Here is a 22,512-nt window from a genome sequence, read left to right as displayed (position 1 = left end):
TGTTAAAATTTGCATATAACATTAGCGCGCAACAAAGATTGTGATAAAGGAAAGAGTGGTATAAACAAAGATCAGTGATTACTTGAAATCGATACCAGGAGGGGGGGGGGGGGCTAAAAGAAAAGTTATATAACATTTCATTATTTAATAATTTATTAAAATACAGTTTGTCCAACTCCCTGTGTATGTACCAAGTTTCATTGAAATGTCATGATTAGTACTTGAGATATATGTGAAAATCCGAAAATTAACTAATCATGCAAATTAGGTTATTAATATGCACAAATATTTATCCCAAAACAATCGATCTCTGCATAGTGCTTGAGTATCTATGTACCATGTTTCATTGAAATGTAATGCTTACTACTTGAAATATCAAAAGCTGAAAATTAATTTATTATGCAAATTAGGTAATATATACCGACATTACCCTAAAAACTACTAGGTCTGTGCAGTGTCCTATGACATCTAGGTACTAAGTTTCATTGGAATGTGATGATTAGTAGTTGAGATATCAGAGGAACAGCTAAAAATTAGCTAAGTATCATGCAAATTAATATGCACGGATTTTCACTAAAAACTAATCAAATCTGCACACAAGTTCAGAGCATCTATGTACCAAGTTTCATCAAAATTCAATGAGTGGTTCTTTAGATATCAGTGGAACAGTCATGGAACAGCTAAAAATGAGATAATTATCATGCAAATTAGGTAATTAATATGCATGGATTTCTACCAAAACCTAATCAAAATTGCGCATTGGCCTAGAGCATCTATGCACCAAGTTTCATCAAAAACCAATGTATGCTTCTTGAGATATCAGTGGAACAGACGAACACACACACACACACACACACATACAGACAGACAGGGTAACTGCAAAGACTCCCATTGTGTGCTTCGTACACGGGAGTCAATAAAAATATCAGAAATGCAAAGCCCCAAGTGCTTTTCGGAAATTTTTTTCTCGAGCAACCACGTGACATACATGTAGAGAGGAATGTCCGAACGGAACAACATCGTGCAGGTGGATGATGGCTCAAACTGTCTTGTTGGTTTTTTTCACATTCAAAAGGTTGACAGCAAATTCAAAATGTACACTGGCAATGTTCTTGGAATGTTTTCCAGAGTACTTTTTTCCACCTACTTAAACATAACTTAATTCGTGGCTAATGACGTTGAAGAGAATTTCTAATATTTCAAAATCCTATTGTTGAAAACTAAATGTCACAATATAGACATATATTTGAAAATCACAGCTTAACGTAAAATTCTGACTGCTTACCGAAAAATCTTCAATTGAGACTGTGCCAATAAACTTAAATGGTAGTTTCCAGAAAATATTAGAAATTCACTTGATCATCAATAGCTACGAACCCTTAATGCATATATACTCACATATTTCTTTGCTTGCAAGTCAGCAATACTGTTGAACAAAACATCCAGACACCTTGGTAGAAGACCACCATTTTGTGGTGTCCCAGTGATGGTGTGAGTTTTACCAGATCCAGTCACACCATATGTAAATAGCAAACCTACAACAATTATACATTGTATTACCACGATTGCAAGCACTAATACATTAGTCAATTTTAGGAAATTTGCATATAATTTTCAACTTTTCCATCCAGACATTTTTTACAGTAATTTTTTACGCAAGACAGGAAACAAATTATGTATACAAGTGAATCTACACTGTACATCACTTACTTATACGTACTACTTAATTTACAATCAAGTAATTCTATTGTTCTTGTGAGTTATAAGTTAGGATTAAAAAATATATACTGTAAAATACTTAACTTTTGCTCGAAATTAACTTTTGATATTTTCGCTCTGAAGGAATGATTGAGTGAAAATAAAATCCAGCGAATACACCTCTTTTCCTATATTTTACATTCAACTCATAAAAAAAAATCAGTGAAATTAAATTCCATACAAAACACCCAAAGTCTTTTCAGCGAAAATTAATTCCAGCTAACATAAAAGTATTTTACAGTGTTTGAACACGAATGGCTAGGGCATACATGTATAAGAGGTACATTCAGAGAACAGCATTCATCAAAAACAAATGCTGATGTAGTGTTAGACTCACCATTCTTAGCATTGAGTAAATCCTCCACAAGTGGATATGCTGTATGATCAAAGAGAGCTTTCTGTGAAGTCTCTTCTGAAAATACATATTTGAACTTGAATGTAATCTCTCGTAGATTTCCCCCTTTGAATGCTAGTGAGCCCTCTGGTGGCCGCAACAGTACAGCATTATTGTCTTGAATTTCAACACAATTTTCACCATCGTCATGATCTTTAGGGCGTAGACGACAAAACACCTGTAATAAAACATTTTATCAGTGTAAATAAAGAATTCATAGTATACTACTTTGTAAATAAGACAAAGTGATTATTAATTACATACAGTAGAAATCAAATCCAATATTTAAAGAGGATCTCCTCCAATGAGTGATTGTGATATCGAATTTATTAAAGAAATATAAGATTTTTCATAATCATATTTACAGATTTAGGAACACATTGTCAACTGTTTTTAAAGGAAAGCAGAGGTTTGGCTTTCGTTGCCCCGTACATCAAATTTGAGATCTGTGAATATATTCTGGTGATAAAAACAACATGTATGTATATTTGTGGTTCACATTGATTTATCGTTGTCTTTCTGATATTGAATAGCGGTCTAATAAATTAGGCTAAAATCACCATATGCCAACCATTACCACAATTTGCCTTGGGCCCAGACCATAAAGTTACTTTTTGTTTTAACTATAATTATATGCACAGAAAATGCATTTCAACACAAGAACGGTACGATTGTCTTATTCGAAAGTACATTGGTGTAATTTCTGTGTTTCCTTTCATGACTGTTGACTCTTCACAATGTGTTTACAATATGTGTAATTACTGTTTGTTTTCCCTAAGGAGAAAACCTGGACTATCACGGAGTTAAATAAAGTGAAAAAATATATTTCTAAGCCTTAAAATAAAACATAACATTACACCTCTTCATGTGTTTGTTATTTTTGTGTATGTTTGGTATGACAGTATGTTTGTAAATATCTCGTCTTTCGATAATAATTTTGATTGTTTCATCATCAAACTATTGAACAACTAGAGTTGTGCCAGTGAAACCAATTTCAACTATGAATTTTTTACCTTGAAATGAAAAAAAATAATCAAAGAAAGCTTAGAAAGAACTCCCATGTGCTGAGAGTATTGGAGACACATTAAATATAATTCGAAATTACTTAGCTGAAAACTAATTATGCAAATCAGAAAATTAATATGACCAGATTTGAGTGTAAAACTAATGAGGTCTGCGCAATGTAACAGAAAATCTATGTCTCCAAGTTTAATTGAAATGTGATTAGAACCAAAAAATTATGAATTATTATGCTTATTAGGGAATTAATATGAACAGATTTTTACCCCAAACTAATTAGGTTTGTACATTGTCCTAGAGCATCTTTGTACTAAGTTTCATTGAAATGGAATAATTAGTACCGTGAAAACTCCAAAATTTCGACCCCTCTAAAAATTCGATTGGCTATTTATTTGCCGGGTTTTGGTGTTTTATTTACCTCCAAATTTTCGACTCCACTAAAAATTGCCGACTCATTCTTATTCGAAAATTGCGACCAGTTTTAGTTTTCCCCCAAACGAAAAAAAAAACCGATGTGAGCGTTCAAACGGGACCTTCCTCGAAGGCATGAATCCGGGTTTCTGATTGACTGAGAGATTTTTATTTTATTGGTAACGAAAATATATTCTAAATAAACGAAGTTTCAAATAAAAACGAACACAAAAATCTCGCCATGCTGCGTTTCTGAATTGTTGATTATTACTGTACTCAGTAGTGATTATAATAATGTACACAAAATAAATTTGTTGAATGGTTATGAAATACAAATAAAAGTCAACTAAGTTTCATCGTAAGCGAATGATTCCGGTCTCGTATAAACGTTTGATGCTGTAGGATATCCGCCATGTTCTCTTAGGTCAAATAGGTCAAATCGCTAATTAACCAATCAAAAAGCTGGATGATGCCAACGTGTTCAAATTACCATAGCTTATTTAAATATGTTAATGTTATTGAACGCAATGCGAAGAGATTGATGTTGTAGTACGATATTTTGGCTTGGATTTTGATGCGAAAACGGCATGATTTTTTTTTAAATAAAAAAATTAGTTGTTTTTAAAAAATAAACTGGTCATCTGAAGAATAATTTAACATTGTTCACAGTGATAACAGCTCATTCTCGAAAGGAAGCTTACCCGCTCACGCTAGTCACGATAAAAATCATACACGTGTACTCTTGAATAGACAGACGTCAATGACTACGGTAAAACTTAGACTCTATTTTAGCCGGCAGGATTGATTGAAATGTCCGAAAAATGACGCCAAAATACACCTTAAAAGTCCCATTTTATTTTCTTAAATCCCATTTTATTTTTTAATCCAAGGGCGAATTTACGGCAGAATTTGGTCCCTCAAATAAGGGACACGTGAGCTTTGATTCTAACCGGATACATTGCACTGGGTCGGGGAGATAGTTTGCTAAACTTCCATGTATCTTTTGTCCAATGGGTACCTGTACTTCGAACATTCGCAAGTTTTCCTAGGTAGTGCGAGACAGCTTTGTCTTTTGACCTATTAGTTTTGTGCTGACCTCTTCTCCACGTCTTGATGTTTTGTTTTGCTTGTCATAATACTCACTGATTGATGACTTTGTTTAGATTTTGAGTTACAACTCGGCCACGACTCTAAAAACATGTCACATTTCTAACGCCAATTATTCAAAACCGGTCGAAATTTTGGAGTTTTTACGGTACTTTAGATATCAGTGTGAAAGCTTAAAATTGGTTAATTATGCAAATTAGGTAATTAATATGTACAGATTTTAACCCACAATTATTCAGGTCTGTCTATTGTCCTACAGCATCCATGTACATTCATTGATAGGTGATGTATAGTACCTGAGATATCAGTGTGAAAGTTGGTTAATTATGCAAATTAGGTGATTAATATGCACAAATATTTACCGGAAACTAATTGGGTCTGCATAATTCTAGATTCATTGAAATGTAAATGATTAGTACTTTAGATATCAGTAGAAAAGCTGAAAATTAATTATGCAAATTAGGTAATTAATATGCACAATTATTTACCCTAAAACTAATCAGGTCTCTGCATAGTCCTAAAGGATCTATGTACCAAGTTTCATTGAAATGCGATGATTAGTACTTGAGATACCCGTGGAAAAGCTGAAAATTAACTAATTATGCAAATTAGGTGATTAATATGCACAAATATTTATCGAAAACAATCAATCTCTGCATAGTCCTTGAGTATGTAAGTACCAAGTTTCATTGAAATGTAATGCTAACTACTTATATCAAATGCCGAAAGTTAATTAATTATGCAAATTAGGTAATTAATATGTACTGATATTACCATAAAAACTATCAGGTCTGTGCAGTGTCGTATGACATCTATGTACCAAGTTTCATTTGAAATGTGATGATTAGTACTTGAGATATCAGTGGAAAAACCGAAAATTGACTAATCATTATGCAAATTAGGTAATTAGTATCCACGGATTATTACCAAAAACTAATCAAAACCTAGCATTAGTTCAGAGCATCTATGTACCAAGTTTCATCAAAATCCAATGAGTGGTTGTTTAGATATCAGTGGAACAGTCATGGAACCACTAAAAAATAGCTAATTATCATGTAAATTAGGTAATTAATATGCACGGATTTTTACCAAAAATTAATCAAATCTGCGCATATGTTCAGAGCATCTATGTACCAAGTTTCATCAAAATCCAATGAGTGGTTCTTTAGATATCAGTGGAACAGTCATAGAACAGCTAAAAATTAGCTAATTATCATGCAAATTAGGTAATTAACGAGCATGGATTTTTACCAAAACCTAATCAAATCTGCGCATTGGCCCAGAGCATCTATGCACCAAGTTTCATCAAAAACCGATGTATGGTTCTTGAGATAGCAGTGGAACAGTCGGACACACATACACACACACATACACACATACAGACACACTAACTGCAAAGACTCCCATTTTGTGCTTCGCACATGGGAGTCAAAAATTCGAAGAACATCAGGGAGTATATTAATAACCAATCAGGTGTATTTTATTTGAATCAATCTTTACCCCCAGGATTCGTTGGAATTCCAGTGATTGAAAATGTGGATGTGGTTCTCTTGCAAAGCCCTGTAGATAATACGGACAAATATGGTTCTGTGACTATGTTCTTCGATCAGGTGAAGCGCATTTGACACAAAATGAAAGTTTGTCGCACCATTCAATCACTGATGTTAATTCACAGAATTTTTTGTGTTCCAAAATTATTCACTCAATAAACATCATTATAGAGGTAGGATTTGACCTCAGTTTAAAAAAAAAAATTAGGATGAGATGGATTAGAGTACACAGAGAATCGTTTTTCTATGAAAGTAGAGAAAATAAGGTAAACCAGACTAATGTTGATGATTGTTAGACACGAAATTCTTCTTGAAATCATGATTTTCAAACATTTCCATTGACTTTTTGTGGCAGATGACAGGCCAAAAAATATATGGGTTTTCTTTTCTCTATGAAGACAAGTACTGTAAATTATAGTATTTTCACTTGGAATTAATTTTCGGTATTTTCGCCGAAGGAATGATTCAGTGAAAATAAAATCCAGCGAATATACCCTTTTCCCTATATTTTACATTAAACTTGTCAATAATCAGTGAAAATAAATTCCACACAAAACACCAAAAAAGTCTTTTCAGCGACAATTAATTGCAGCTAAAACAAAGTATTCTACAGTATAGTAGTAATGCTTTGCAGAACTTTCAGGTTTGAGGGGGTAAATAACACAAAGGGTACATGTACTTTATTTTAAATGTAACCAAATCAGGGATCTCGCCACGCTGGTCGGCCCCGACCGGCACTTAAAAATTAGCGACCACCACGGAAATGCTTCCGACCAGGACTATTGTCCGATTATTATTATTATAATTTATATACCGACCGACGCGCATTCTGCCAGTCGTGGATTATAATTTGCAAACAATAGACATAGTCGCACGATACGTAGCAGCTAGTCAATTTTGTGAAATTAGCACCTCTTTGTAAGTAAATACTTTCTGCGATAGACAGTCTTTAGATTGAAAGCTAAAATTCTTTAAAAATCAATTTCATCCCGATGTAACATAGTCAAAGTGAGTTCACGGTCAGTTTACGCTACTCAAGAACGAACGCGTTTATTGCGTGATTTGGTAAAATTCATTTGAACTGTTATCATAGCGAATCATGTAAAAACTCTTATTTCAAGACCTATTTTACTTTTTAAAAATTGCTAATCACCGACCGACACTCACTTTGGGCTGGCGAGATCCCTGCCAAATAAAGAAATGCAAATTTTCTCACATTTTATAATTTACTTATCAGGCAGTGAAGTGACAAAAGTACTTGTACTTGTATTATTTTGCTGACCTTCATATTCATGCCATATGATGTATCAAGGTTCACTTCTTCATGCCCAACAGTCTATAATGATGAGTTCAAATTCTGTCCTGTCAGATTTGTGTAGTAGAATGTTTGCAACTCAGTGTTCACCCCAGGATGTAAACAGCGTGGCGGTCCCGCCACAGTACTTCGATTTGCCGCCACACCGGTCTGGCACCGCCACGGTGATTAGCAAGACCGCCATAGTGCTTTTTTCATTGGGGATCTCGTCACGCTGGTTGGCCCGACCGGCACTCAAAATTAGCATCCACCACGGAAACGCGTCCGACTATTGTCATATTGTTATTATACTTGCGTACCGACCGACAAGCATCCTGCCAGTCGTGGATAATAATTTGTAAACAATAGACATAGTCGTGCGATGTGGTATCGGCTTTAAACAATACAAGTCAATTTTGTAAAATTAGCACCTCTTTGTAAGTAAATATTTTCTGACGATAGATGCAGTCTTTAGATTGATAGCTAAAATTCATTCAAAATCAATTCCACCCGATGTAACATTGGCAAAGCGGCGTTCACGATCAGTTTACGCTACTCAAGAAAAAAAAACGTGTTTATTGCGTGATTGGGTAAAACACATTTGAACTGTTATCATCGTGAATCATGTAAAAATTCTTCTTTCAAGACTTCTTTTACCTTTCAAAAATTGCTAATCACCTTTTTCGAAAATCATCATGCAGTTTTCATCTGAAATCCATACCAACACATCGTGCTACGACATCGCTTTACTTCCACAATGTAATTTTTATGATCATGATCATTCGGAAAACTTTGAGTTCTACCAGCATTACCATGCGGCATTCTGATTGGTTAATGGCGTTTTTGACCCACCGGGTCAAAGGACACATGCGGTCAACTAACGCGTCACAGCTATCATGGCGGGTCTGTTTTTCACGAAGTGATCGAGTGATCAAAAATAATTTCTCTCGATAAAACTAGTTCAAATTTTACGTTTTTTTCATATAAAAAAAGAAGTATTTAATTTTTGCATGGCATCATGACTGAGTAAGAGAAATTATTGGTATAACCGGTGTATAACATCGCGAAGTAAGTTATGTCACGTCGTAACTTTGATAATTGTTTGGAAGTGTTATTTCTTCGTTCATTTACTGTAAATGTAAACGTTGTAGAAGCTGATGGTCGGAATAATAACCAGCAATCCGCCAAATAATTACGTGGTCATGAAAGTCTTGAACATAATCCTGGCTGGAACGTTTCAGATGAGTTTCATTTAACCTTTTACAATTTATTTGTTTCTTTTTAGTCTGCAGCATTTGCATATCGTTTCATTTTTAAATTCAAACTCTTCTAAGTTGTGTAATGTAATTTTTTGACTCCAAAAAATATATATTTGCACTGTGACGGAGCTCATTAATATTACAAAAGTGCCCAAAATAAAAGTGTTTATAACACTGTGTAAAGCAAATAAATATCTGCCACTTTGTTTTTGAAAATATATGTTGTTTATTGTGTGGGTGTAAATGTGCTTTGGTCAATTTCTATTATTATGTAAATGATATGCAAATTAGGCCGCCACAGTGGTTTAAATTCCTGGGGAGAACACTGGCAGCTACATGCATCTACGTCAATACTCAAGAATGAATTTTTTTGTATAAATTGAATTTAGTGTATATGTATGTTGTTGATTAAGATACCCTTGCTCAAGATATACTTGACCAGCCTCTAGCATAAGCATTTTGTAGAAATTCAACAATCTATTTCAAACTAGGAGTATATACTTCTGATTCAGAAAACTAGCCTGGGCTTCTACAAAGTCTATTGCCGGCAGACAAAGCTGCCAAGGAACTCATCTAGTCCCATTAGACGTAAGTTGCCAATTATTAAGGGATCAGACAACGTCGATAAATTACGCGAAACAAATTGAATATACACAAATTACATTTTATATATCGTTAGTTGTCATGATAGTACAATTATACTTGAGAACTGTCACTGTAATAATAATGTTTCCATTTTCTTACCTCGACGGGATCTTTTGCGCTATTGTTATTTGCTTTCTTTTGAGGTTTCTTCGGCGTTTTACCTCTCCTTCAATAAATGCATACAAAAACAAATGAGTGTTTGTGACACCACCGAATTATGGAATATGTGACTAACAAACATTGAGATACTCACGTAGGCTTCATCATTATGGTTTATGGCAGTATTCGGCTACTTTTGTCAGTGTTTTTGGACACGATAGAAACACAGTTCAGAGAACGCAAAAGTCAATTCAAATTTCACCCCGCTTTCATCGACTGGTTTATTAGCCAATCACAACGAAGCTTTAAGAGAAAGGTCAAAGGTAGTAGTTGGGGCCCGAAAGGGCATATCGAAAGGGGTGTGATCGTTAAAATTGTTAAAGAATCATATTAAATCGTATTTTTTTACAATTACATTTATTCGAAAAACTAACCTATTTGAGGTTTGATGAATTAATCAACATCACGTCTTATAGCTTAGTGGGTTATGTTCTAAATTTAGAATTTGTGACCTTTTAAAAAGTAACTGTTAGATTTCAAGATCAGTACTTCGTTGCGTAGCGGTGATGCATTATATGATTTAATTTAATATATTTTATATTCAACGATATGCATAAATCTTATATTTAATATTAATTGTAAACAAATATATATTATTTTTATTATTTATCTAATGTCATACGAATCGGGGGTTATTGAAGTGAAGTACTTATAGTTTGTTTTGATCGTCAGGAAACTTTTGTAGCTGGGTACATGTATTACAAAGTACGATGGCTTTATGTGTGACAGAGTTTTCAGTGATGACACGGCAGTTACTGAGAACTGTTCATTATTCAATTTAAAAGGTAAGATTGTTTTAATGACAGCCTGTCGTTTTGCCCGCCGCTGTTTATCCGTAATTCGTGAATTTCACATTAGCGTCCGATGGTTGGGGTAGTGTATTTACCGCGAGCGCAAGATATTTACATACACCTAACTCCCGCACCCAGTAGGTAATTACCGAGGGACTTTGCAACACCCCAGACACTTTCCTAGACGATTCAGTGACCGTTGTAGACGCAATAAAGTTACATACACGCCTACGTGACAGTTAATCAAAAGGCAGAGCTCCAGAAGGAGTACCTACACTTTATGCAATTTTTTTAAAATTATGCTAATTTATTCATGACGTAGCAGTTTCTGTGCTCATGAATATTCATTAATTTGTGGGTCAATACATTTTAAAAGGGGCGATATATTATTTTGGGGGGAAGAGTTAGAAAGGGGGATTAGCAATCCTTAGGGGGTCAATACAAAAGAAGGGACGCATTTGGAGAGCAGCCATGCTATTCGTGTCTGTTGTTGCATGTGACCTACAGCTGTCAACTGTGTTCGTTCTTCGACGACTTCGACTGGTTTCCTTGTGGGGTAGTATTCTTGTGTTCTGTTTTCCTGACTTGAGTTTTTGAATCCGCTGTTTATGATTTTAACGTCTTTGATGTCTTTTGTAGGAGTGTCCAAACCGTGATTCGAACTTGCGATCTTTGAGTTCCCAGCGCACTGTCTTGTCCACTGTACCACGAGTGTCTTCACACAGGAGTTAGGATTTAAGTCCTATTCATAAGAGCACTGTCTTCACTAGCATTCAAAAATCTAACTAAACATACTGGATTCGAACCAGCAATCGCTCACATTGCTGACATAGTACAAATCAACTGAGCTATGTGGGTAGTCATGCAAATTAAATAATTTGTTGTCATATTTAGCTTTATTTCCAAATGGTGTTTGCGAGAAAAAGATGGACAGGCAAGGGAATTGAACCCAGGTCCTCCTGATCACTATGTAGAGAACTGACCCTCAAGACCACAATGGATTGACTGGATGTGTTTGCATTTGATAAAACTATATAGTGTGTATATATATAGAAATACAACATATTTCTATTTTTGAGTTACAATTGTCCAAAAAATTGCCAATTTTGTGTTTTTACTTGTGTAAACTATATGCATGCCATAACCCGTTAGTGTACATCTTGCCAATTGGGTGTTTGCCATTTGCGTTGCCCATACCTGACCCGACCCTAACCCTAATGCCAAGACACGTTCCTGTTAATAATTCCGTTCCCCATACCTGACCCAACCCTAACCCTAATGCCAAGACACGTTCCTGTTTATAATTGCTCAATAATGATACTCTGTTGTGCACTGTCTGCGGGTAAGTTGCATTGATGTCAACTGATTAAACAAGTCGCGTTTAAGTAATTTCCACTATTAACAAGTGGTTAAATTGTGACAATAAATGTGTGGACAAATATTTGAGATTAATTTTGGTGTAGACAACTCAACAAATATTTAATACTTAGTTTGATGTAAACAACTCACGTTTGATTAATTCCCACAATTACAGGTTGTTAAATTGAAAGAATAAATGTGCGGACAAATATTTTAGACTTATTTTGGTGTAGACATCTCTCGTTTGATTAATTCCCACAATTACATGTTGTTAAATTGAGAGAATAAATGTGCTGACAAATATTTTAGACTTATTTTGGTGTAGACAGCTCTCGTTTAATTATTTTACACCATTACAAGTTGTTAAATTGAGAGAATATGTGTGCGGACAAATATTTTAGACTTATTTTGGTGTAGACAGCTCTCGTTTGATTAATTCCCACAATTACAAGTTGTTAAATTGAGAGAATAAATGTGCGCACAAATATTTTAGACTTATTTTGGTGTAGACAGCTCTCGTTTAATTATTTTACACCATTACAAGTTGTTAAATTGAGAGAATAAATGTGCGGACAAATATTTTAGACTTATTTTGGTGTAGACAGCTCTCGTTTAATTATTTTACACCATTACAAGTTGTTAAATTGAGAGAATAAATGTGCGCACAAATATTTTAGACTTATTTTGGTGTAGACAGCTCTCGTTTAATTATTTTACACCATTACAAGTTGTTAAATTGAGAGAATAAATGTGCGCACAAATATTTTAGACTTATTTTGGTGTAGACAGCTCTCGTTTAATTATTTTACACCATTACAAGTTGTTAAATTGAGAGAATAAATGTGCGGACAAATATTTTAGACTTATTTTGGTGTAGACAACTCTCGTTTAATTATTTTACACCATTACAAGTTGTTAAATTGAGAGAATAAATGTATGGACTAATATTTGAGACTTATTTTGGTGTAAACAACTCGCGTTTGATTAATTCCCACAATTACAAGTTGTTAAATTGAGAGACTAAATGTGTGGACAAATATTTTAGACTTATTTTGGTGTAGAAAAGTCGCATTTAATTTACTTCCACAAATTACAAATTGTTAAATTGAGAGAATAAATGTGTGGACACATATTTTAGACTTATTTTGGTGTAGACAACTCTCATTTAATAATTTTACACCATTACAAGTTGTTAAATTGAGAGAATAAATGTATGGACAAGTATTTGAAACTTATTTTGGTGTAGACAACTCTCATTTGATTAATTCCAACAATTACAAGTTCTTAAATTGACAGAATGAATGTATGGACAAATATTGACCATTATATTTGTGAGTAAATACCTGTTGTTTAATTAATTTCCACCTCTACAAGGTTGAGAGAATAAATGTGTCGACAAATATTTGATAATTATTTAGGTGTAAGAACTCGTGTTTGACCAACTTCCACCATTGCAAGTTGTTAAAATAATGAAATAAATATACTGGTATCATTGGATATTTGATTCAATTGTGAAACTTTCTAACAAAATGTTAACTGCTGGCTTGAACCCTCAATCAACAATTCCGCAGACACAGTATAAATTCAACAACACCACAGAAGATATTCGTCTGTTGCCTGAATTGTTTTCGTAATATAGGGAACGCCATCAACACTTTAACAAAACTTACCTTGACTTGGGTCTTGTTTATCTCTTGTCACAATCTGGAAACTGTTGAACAAATTGCGCGTCGTCCAGTTTAAGACGTTAGTTATTTTATTATTTATTCATTCAGTTTTGTATGGTGGAGTTTTGTGAGGTTTATTATTTTTTTGCGACGTTCTTTGTTTACTTGTTCACGGTTTGAGAGATTTCAGTTCATTTGATTTACGTTTTTACGGTAGCTCTGAGCGGGACTCGAACCCACTGTCTTTTCAAGCTAATTTTGTTTTATTTTGATGGCACGCTTGTGTACCACGCCAAGACGTTGGTCGTTAAGTGGTGTTCATTTTTCTAACTACTCCAGTGTTCCGATGAGTTGAACAGAAAAGCCAAAACGATTGCTGGTTTCTGATTGCTTCGGTTCTGGTGAGTGTGTATCTAGTGATTCGAATCCATGTCGTTTGTATTGGGCGTTTTTTTATTTCCCATGTTGGCTACGCCGTAATATGCAACCACTTCCCTGTTTTATTGTGATTTTGAGTGTTTAATGATGTCTTCCTCACCCGTCACGCCATGACCCAGTTTCAACCACACGGCCATTTTGCAACACAGTTCGTGACCCTCGGCGTCACCCGACTGACTATATGAGCGTTCTGTTCAACTGTTAAGCTAGGATTTATTACCGTTATTATCATTATATTGTTACGTGATTTGTTTTTACCTTTAATATGTGTAATATCTTAAGTATCTTTATTGTAATTTGTATATACCAATTCGTATATACCGAGGAAACGACCCCGATTGAAGGTCATGTATTTTATGACGTCACCAATTCGTGTGTAGGTACTGCTTCTAGATCTGTGCCAATCAAAACAACGGACCAGGGTTTCAGATGGGTTCAACTACATGTATTACGTGTAAGCGACTAAGCGTCCTGCCAAATATTCATCAAACAATCATGTTTTACTCATTATTAATTTCGGACACTTTATTATTTCATGTGTACATATGCTCGTTCATTTAACAAATTCTATTTTGAACGTTTCGCAAAAATAATTAACCTAGTTGATACAAATATTTAAAAATGCCCCTAATATTATTATTAATACAAGACACTTCACGATGAGAGTCTTTTGCAGTCAGTAATATTTGCGAACATTTTTGTTCACTATTGGCGATCCGTTCCGCTAGGATTATAGAAATCAATTTTGTGTGTGATTTCCAGTTTTTTCACGTATTATTGCATCTGTAATTTTTTTTGACTTGGCCTATTTCCCTCAAACTTGGCAGGCATGTCACACCATCACCCTAGTTATTCGGTAATATCCGGAAAACAATATTTGGCCTGCCGTTGCCATAGTAACAGCCAAATCAAAGAAAGCTTAGAAAAACTCTCGTGTGCTGTGAGTATTAGAGACACAGTAAAAATTAATTCAAAATTACTTGTACTTAAGATATTGATGAAAAAGCTGAAAACTAATTATGCAAATCAGAAAATTAAAATGAACAGAGTGTAAAACTAATAAAGTCTGCGCAATGTAACAGACCATCTAGGTACCAAGTTTCATTGAAATGTGATCAGAACCAAACAATTATTAATTATTATGGAATTTTTAACCCAAAACTGATCATATTTGTACATTGTCCTCGAGCATCTATGTACAAAGTTTCATTGAAATGTGATGATTAGTACTTGAGATATCAGTGTGATAGTTGAAAATGTATTAATTATGCAAATAAGTTAATATGCACAAATATTTATCCCAAAACAATCGTTCTCTGCATAGTCCTTGAGTATCTATGTTTCATGTTTCATTGAAATATAATGCTTACTACTTGAAATATCAAAAGTTGAAAATAATTTATTATGCAAATTAGGTAATTAATATGTACTGATATTACACTAAAAACTACTAGGTCTGTGCAGTGTCTTATAACATAAGTTCAGAGCATCTATGTACCAAGTTTCATCAAAATTCAATGAGTGGTTCTTTAGATATCAGTGGAACAGTCATGAAACAGCTAAAAATTAGCTAAGTATCATACAAATTAGGTGATTAATATGCACGGATTTTACCTAAAAACTAATCAAATCTGCGCATAAATTCAGAGCATCTATGTACCAAGTTTCATCAAAATTCAATGAGTGGTTCTTTAGATATCAGTAGAACAGCTAAAAATGAGCTAATTATCGTGCAAATTAGGTAATTAATATGCAGGGAGTTCTACCAAAACCTGATCAAATCTGCACATTGGCCCAGAGCATCTATGCACCAAGTTTCATCAAAAACCGATGTATGGTTCTTGAGATATCAGTGGAACAGACGGACACACACACACACATACACACATACCCTGTCTGTACAGGGCACAGGTATTTAAGGGATTTTCCCACACAATAACGACGAATTCGACCGAATTTTCTTATCGGCTGGCTTAATATTATCCCAATGGATCGTATTTCTGTCAAAGATCGGTATTTTTGTCCTGATTTGTGGGAATCTGAAAAACGTGTTTCACAACTTGTCTCTTATTTAGTTTTATGCTGCATTCAAGATGACGGCCCCCATATAGTAAATATCGTATTTATTTTATTATTACATATGTGCCAGCTGACTGTGGTACAGGGTAACTGCAAAGACTCTCATTGTGTGCTTCATACACGGGAGTCAAAAACTGTTTTTTTGGATAGCTTTGTGCCAAATGTATCTCCTCCTACAAATTTAGGATAAAACTCATCAGACATAGCTCATTCTACTCAGCTTTTTTCATTACCAAGAAATTTGACCCCAAAGTTGGGGTAACTGTTCACCAGGAATGGTTTTTTCAACTCTTCTGTGATGTTTTTGGCTGGGCTGATTTGGTTCAAACTTGGCAGGCAAGTCACACCTTCACTCTAGTTACCGTAGGTTGTAAAATCTGAAAACAAATTCAGGCCCACCATTTCCATGGCAACAGCCAAACAACTTATTTTTTTTAATACCTTCGTACCAAATATGTCTCACCTTACAATTCTAGGATTAAGTAGCTCATTCTTCTCAGTGTGGGCATAAATTTACTGGTTGTTTTATGTATATTTTCATTAACAAGATACTTGGCAGGTCACAGGCAGGTCGTACCGCCATTAATTGAAAAACAATTCTCGCTCACCGCTGCCATGGCAACACCCAAAAACTGATTTTTAAATACTTTCGCCTCAAATTTATTATCTTCTACCAGTCTTGTAATAGCAGTGTTCATATGATCATGTTTTTTAGTTTGGCTATGTTGCACACTGGTAAGAAAGATAGCCCAGAGACTCGGCTGTGATACTTTGCATAGCTGCCCGTAATCACCACCCAGTGAAACGAGCTGGATCTAGCACAGAAATCGGTGCGAGTATGTATGGTATGAAGCTAATTGAACAACTGACACAAACAACGTCAAGGCATCCCACAAGAGACAGAAAAGAAAGTAGGAAGGAGTCTGAATGTAAATATAATTTACATACACTCATCAGACTTATGAATAATGATGAGTGAGTGCGGTTAAAAATAATAGCCAATCACAGACCCCTGTCAAAATTTGATGGATCGCCCCGTCTTATCTCGTTACTGAGCGACGGCGACTGCTGCCACGACCAAATTCTGCTAATTTGAATAATCCAATTTGAATTTTCAGGCGCGTTTCACTGGGCGTTGGTAGAAACCGTGTAGAAACCAACGGCCAGACTCTGGGCTAGGTAAGAGATCACTGGCGCCAACATTGTTCTACTGTATTAACGTAATTCCAAACGCAACTTTGAACTTTAAATGAACTGTAAATGCTGCCTTAAATCTAGAAAATACTATCGCAAAACGGGTGAAAATAATAAATTTAACAGCAGTATACGTCCTAGCAATAAAATAAATGTGACTTCTAAAGACTGAACGTTTTTTCGCATATATGGGGCCCGGTTTTAGTTATAAACCGGCAATAGCTTCACGTTCATGTCCTACCATGGCAACTACAGAAAACATAATGTTGCTTGTTTTTGGGCGGAGCGGATCACCAACCAGCCTACTGGCCTGTTTTTATAAACTGGCTTGGCAATTCCCACCATCAATTAGATCATGTCACAGCATTTCGGCTACTTTTCCAACAAATCCAAAATCACTCAATAATTTTGTTTACCTTACATTTGTACTATGATTACATTTTAAGTTACGAAATGTTTAATGCATACATGTACACTCACAAAAATACCCCCAAAATAAGAGAAAGCATTGACAAAAAAGCATTATTTTTCCTTGTCTTAATATTGCATTTTTTTCTATCTGTGTAACATGTGGAAATCCTTATGAGATTTAAAGTTTAGTTCACAACTAACGGTTTTGCAATATTTGATGCTGTGAACTTGTCCATAGAGGCTGCAAATTAATAAATATTGTATTCACTGACATGTATTTTGTATTTGCATTTGCAATGAGTTCCACAGTATCTTTTTCTTACTGGTGTGGCTACAGTGACTGTGGAGTGTTTTTGTTTTGTCGATTGTTGTTTGTTTTGTGTTCTTGGAATTTTATACAAAAATCAGTTAAATAGGTATGTTATTTCCATTTTGCAGTATATCGTAGACAATACTTGTATACCGGTACTTTGTTATCCAGCATAAATATCAGATTTATCGGAATCATGAGATTATAATGTTGTAAGATGACGCTTTCTCTGGAGCTTTCAGAGTCGCATGTTGACTACACCAAATACATCTATCCCGGTCAGCAATCGAATCATCTATCTTCATGAGTGTCGTAACTGGCATTTTCATCTATTTGCTTCTATTCCCACTATCCTAAAACGCTCAAGTGAATGTTGTCAAATTCGTGAGTGTGCGTATTTTCGTACAGTGGCGTAAACATTGCTACAATCAAAGACGCGCTGAACGGAAAGGCTAGTACCATTGTCAAATTCTGGGGAGTAGAGGACTATTTATATGGGAGACATTACAATAAGGAACTTTTAAAATTGTTCGATTTGCATATCAAAATCCTTTATTGGAATAGAGCATGTGTATATTCACCAAAAGACAAAGTTGTTATGTTTCTAGACACACAACAGACTCAAAACAGTAGAAACCGCCCGATCCGAGTGACCTGCGCTCTTGAAAATCGAGTCTTATCGCCCTTGCATTTCCGAGCAAAAAAACGTTGAGGCCAAAAACGACCGATTTTTGCCCAATCTTGAATTTTTCGTAATTTAGCTAATTCAGTCCAGCTAGATAGGGTATTTATTAGAGACGCCCGGAGAACCAAAATTTGGGACGTGAATCGCCTCGGCGACGAAAAATCGGCGAAAATAGCCAAGGGGGTGAGGGACTGCATTTCAAAAACATATTTTATATATAGGGTATATAATTATTATTATATAATGAAATTACCTAAATTAACTTTATGAAAACAGTTTAGTTTTGAATGCAGTTTCTGATTTCGAACAATTACTATTATGCCAAGACGTTTAGACGAAGACAATGAGATGGAGATTATTCGCCTCTTGTGAATGATCGACGACGAAGGAAGTTGGACTGATTTTTGAATGATTTTTATACCTACAAATAATGAAATAAACCAACTACCCTGTGTACTGGACCCTGTCCGGTGTTTTGATTAACTTTATTGCGTCTACAACGGTCATTGGAGTGTCCACAGGGAGTTGGACAAACTTATGTATTTTAATAAATTATTAAATAATCATTAGCTTCGCGGTGAGTGGCTTTCGCGGTAAGTGGGTTAAGAATTAAATTTTATGTTTCTTTAACAACTGGCAATATCATCTTGGCAGAAGTTCCAAAATAAGACGCATGCTCTGATAATGCCTCTAGTTTCAGAGACCAATATACATTACCATTATGATCTTACTGCTGTTGCAAAGGATAGTTGAATATTGTTTATTGAAATTAATAATCCCCATAACCATTTTCCAATATAACAAATTTTATAAACTTTCTTGCCAATACCCACCCCGATTAGATATAATGTGTACATATTTTAATAAATAAAGATATACTAACCAAAATGAAATATTAATTATGAATTTGATTACCTAACGTTTTTAGGTTCATGCCCTGCAAATTACAGAGCACGTACCTAAACGGCCGTCCCCCAGCAAATAATTAAGGTAGCGAGAAGGCAAATTTTCACTTTTTCTTGATTTTTCAAAATTGATAAAACGGTTAGTTTAGACTTTGATACATCATCCCAGGTTTTCAAAAGGTCAAAATTGCAAAATAATATTGCTCAAATTAGTGTTTTTAATCGCTAGCAGCTGCCGTTTAGTGGATATTTCGTGGATCTGTATACTCTGTTGTTGACAATTCTGATATAACTGGTGATAAGCTTCCTATCGTCTAACGTCCATTGTCAGCATTATTTTCAGTCAAGACTTCGTCAGAGAAACATAGTTATACAGTACTCATTTCACTTTTACCGCTTATTTTATCGACCCCAGACGCTTTCCTAGACGATCCAGTGACCGTTGTAGACGCAACAAAGTTACATACACGCCTACGTGACAGTTAATCAAAACAACGGACCAGGGTTTCAGATGGGTTCAACTATTACGTGTAAGCGACTAAGCGTCCTGCCAAATATTCATCAAACAATCATGTTTTACTCATTATTAATTTCGGACACTTTATTATTTCATGCGTACATATGCTCGTTCATTTAACAAATTCTATTTTGAACGTTTCGCGAAAATAATTAACCTAGTTGATACAAATATTTAAAAACGCCCCTAATATTATTATTAATACAAGACACTTCGCGATGAGAGTCTTTTGCAGTCACTATTACAACGTGTAAGCGACTAAGCGTCCTGCCAAATATTCATCAAACAATCATGTTTTACTCATTATTATGTTATACAGTACTCATTTCGCTTTTACCGCTTATTTTATCGACCGCTCATCGCTAAATTTCCGCCCACGCGGTCTTGTCTGACCGGAAATCGACCACATATTAATCACGTTTTTTTTGCTCACTCGCTCATTGAAAACAACGACCGCTCGCCCAAACACTGCTCACTGGCACATAAGTGGTCGAAATAGTGGTTTTGATAGTGAAGTGTGAGCATACAACTAGTATTGACTATAATTATTAAATTCTGAACAACACTTCAAATCTAATAGTTGTATGACACTTGTATCGTTAAAGCAACTGAACTAGGACCTCATGTTTTGGGTGCTTGTTCTAGATGTAATATTTTATTTTATTTTAATGAGACAGTTACGTGAAAAAAGCATAGGTAACTCCTTTTGACAGAGCAGAGAAACGAGCAAATGTTAATGATTAATTCCAAAAATAACAATACCAAAACTACATCGGTCCACATCGGTCTGTTAAAATTCAATTTTCAAAATTAAGTCACGATCAGTGAATGAGCTCGGTCTATACGTACCGTGAAAGTATTCCCACAAAAAATATTTTCCACTTAAAACGACCACATGCCCTGAAAAAAACAGCTTGACATGTGTGAATAATTTCTTGGGCTTCAAAAAAAAAACGTGTCAAATTTAATTATAGCCATAAATATTTGGTGGCCAGTCGATAAACAATTCGAAAATCAGGATTCATGAGGAAGTCCTTCAGGGCTGAAAATCATTGACCTTACTCTGGTTTACTTTATTTCCCAACTTGCAAAGAAAAATGATTCGCCATGGACTCTAATGTATAATGTAGTTTTTTTTCTTTTTCTTTATGAACTGAGGTCAAATCCCATTCGTTTGTCAAAATATACCGATGTTTTTCAGTGAATAATTTTGAAGCCTGTCACAGCACAAAAAAAACTATGTGAATCGACATCGGAGATTGTATGGTACCACGACCCTTCAATTAACGTCAAATATGCTTTGTTAGATCATCATTCATTGGCTGAAAGTCACATGATTGGAGTACGACCTGGGTCACAGAACCATATTTGTCCGTATTATCACCAGGACTTTGCAAGAGAACCACACCCACATTTTCAATCATTTTTAGCGCGGAAGTTGCCAATAAATGTCAAAAAACTCATTAATTTCATGGATTCGAACAAAATAAAGCTAGTGATTGCTAAGAATGGTTATTAATATATTCCCCGTTGCTCTTCGAATTTATATTTTTTTTATTTCAAGGTAAGAAATGGCTAGTTGAAGTTGCATCAACTTCACCGCGTGCTCTAGCTTTGTTGTAGTTTTGCGATGTAAAATAAAATATATATTATGATAATAATACTTTAATTATTTGAGGTTTCAGCCCACAAATTACAGGACATGAATTACAGTCAATGTTTGTCCTGTCTCGGCTGATTGTGTTGAATGCCGGACGTCGAGATCGACACCCATCCTGAACTCAGTATGGAGAAACCAACGGGGAACAATATTCCAAACAAATTATTACGACATGGTCGACAGACACTCCAAACAATTTAATTTATCAACAAAAGACGATATTTTTTAGATATTTACAAACATACTGTCATGACAAACATATAGGTAAATTTAACAAATACACAAAGAGGTGTAATATTAGGTTTTATTTTAGGCTTAGAAATATTTTTTTTCACTCAGCCCATGCATGGAACTGGTATTTAGTTTCATGGTCCTTCAGCTTGTCTTCGCCTCGGGGGAAACAACAATAATTATACAAAACATCGGAAAAGAAAACCCAGACAAGCATGTTGTACTTGTGTTGAAATACATTTTGTATTTCTCGTCAGAATATTGTTTAAAATAAAAGTCTGAATTTTAAATGCGAGCGAGCAGTGATATATAGTTTGCGCGGTCGAAAATATAACGGAAATTGTCCCGCCGAATTCAATAAGCGGTCCCAAAAGCGAGAGAAAAGGGCAATTGGAAAGCGGAAGCAGGTAGGACGTTGTGCGAAATAAGTAATGTAACTTTGCGCAACTTTCTTTTAAATCGTTTTATTTTCCAAGTCATTATTCTATTTTACTAATACAATTTTTTATAACGCAATGGCAAGGAAAAGAAAGAAAGCGTTGACAGACGAGGCAAAGAAAAATCTGCCACTCAGTGACACGGAGTAATATTACGGACCAACCTCTCGAGTGGTTTGAAAATGACGATGAGGTTGAACTATTCACATCCACACAAAATATTTTCGACTA

At 35.0% G+C, this 22,512-nt stretch overlaps 2 protein-coding genes across 2 annotated transcripts in view; one reads left to right on the top strand and one right to left on the bottom strand.

The window, feature by feature from the left end:
• The window catches only part of LOC100370824 (kinesin-like protein KIF23), a 45,253-nt gene extending 35,454 nt beyond the window's left edge, over positions 1-9,799 (bottom strand). The window contains exons 1-4 of the mRNA XM_085493320.1: positions 9,692-9,799; positions 9,538-9,604; positions 2,096-2,330; positions 1,399-1,535 (exon numbers count right to left, since the gene is read on the bottom strand). Coding sequence (XP_085349446.1) covers positions 1,399-1,535; positions 2,096-2,330; positions 9,538-9,604; positions 9,692-9,705 — 453 coding nt within the window. The 5' untranslated portion in view covers positions 9,706-9,799. The remainder of the gene's footprint in view (positions 1-1,398; positions 1,536-2,095; positions 2,331-9,537; positions 9,605-9,691) is intronic.
• Positions 9,800-10,284: 485 nt separating this feature from the next.
• LOC100372267 (uncharacterized) overlaps positions 10,285-22,512 on the top strand; it is a 105,726-nt gene continuing 93,498 nt past the window's right edge. The window contains exon 1 of the mRNA XM_085492812.1: positions 10,285-10,382. The gene's annotated coding sequence lies outside the window, so the exon portion shown is untranslated. The remainder of the gene's footprint in view (positions 10,383-22,512) is intronic.

Source organism: Saccoglossus kowalevskii, chromosome 18 (assembly GCF_978046115.1).
Source record: "Saccoglossus kowalevskii chromosome 18, keSacKowa6.1, whole genome shotgun sequence".
Taxonomy (NCBI): domain Eukaryota; kingdom Metazoa; phylum Hemichordata; class Enteropneusta; family Harrimaniidae; genus Saccoglossus; species Saccoglossus kowalevskii.
Note: the sequence above shows the minus strand (reverse complement) of the source record. Positions and strands in the feature narration are given on the sequence as shown.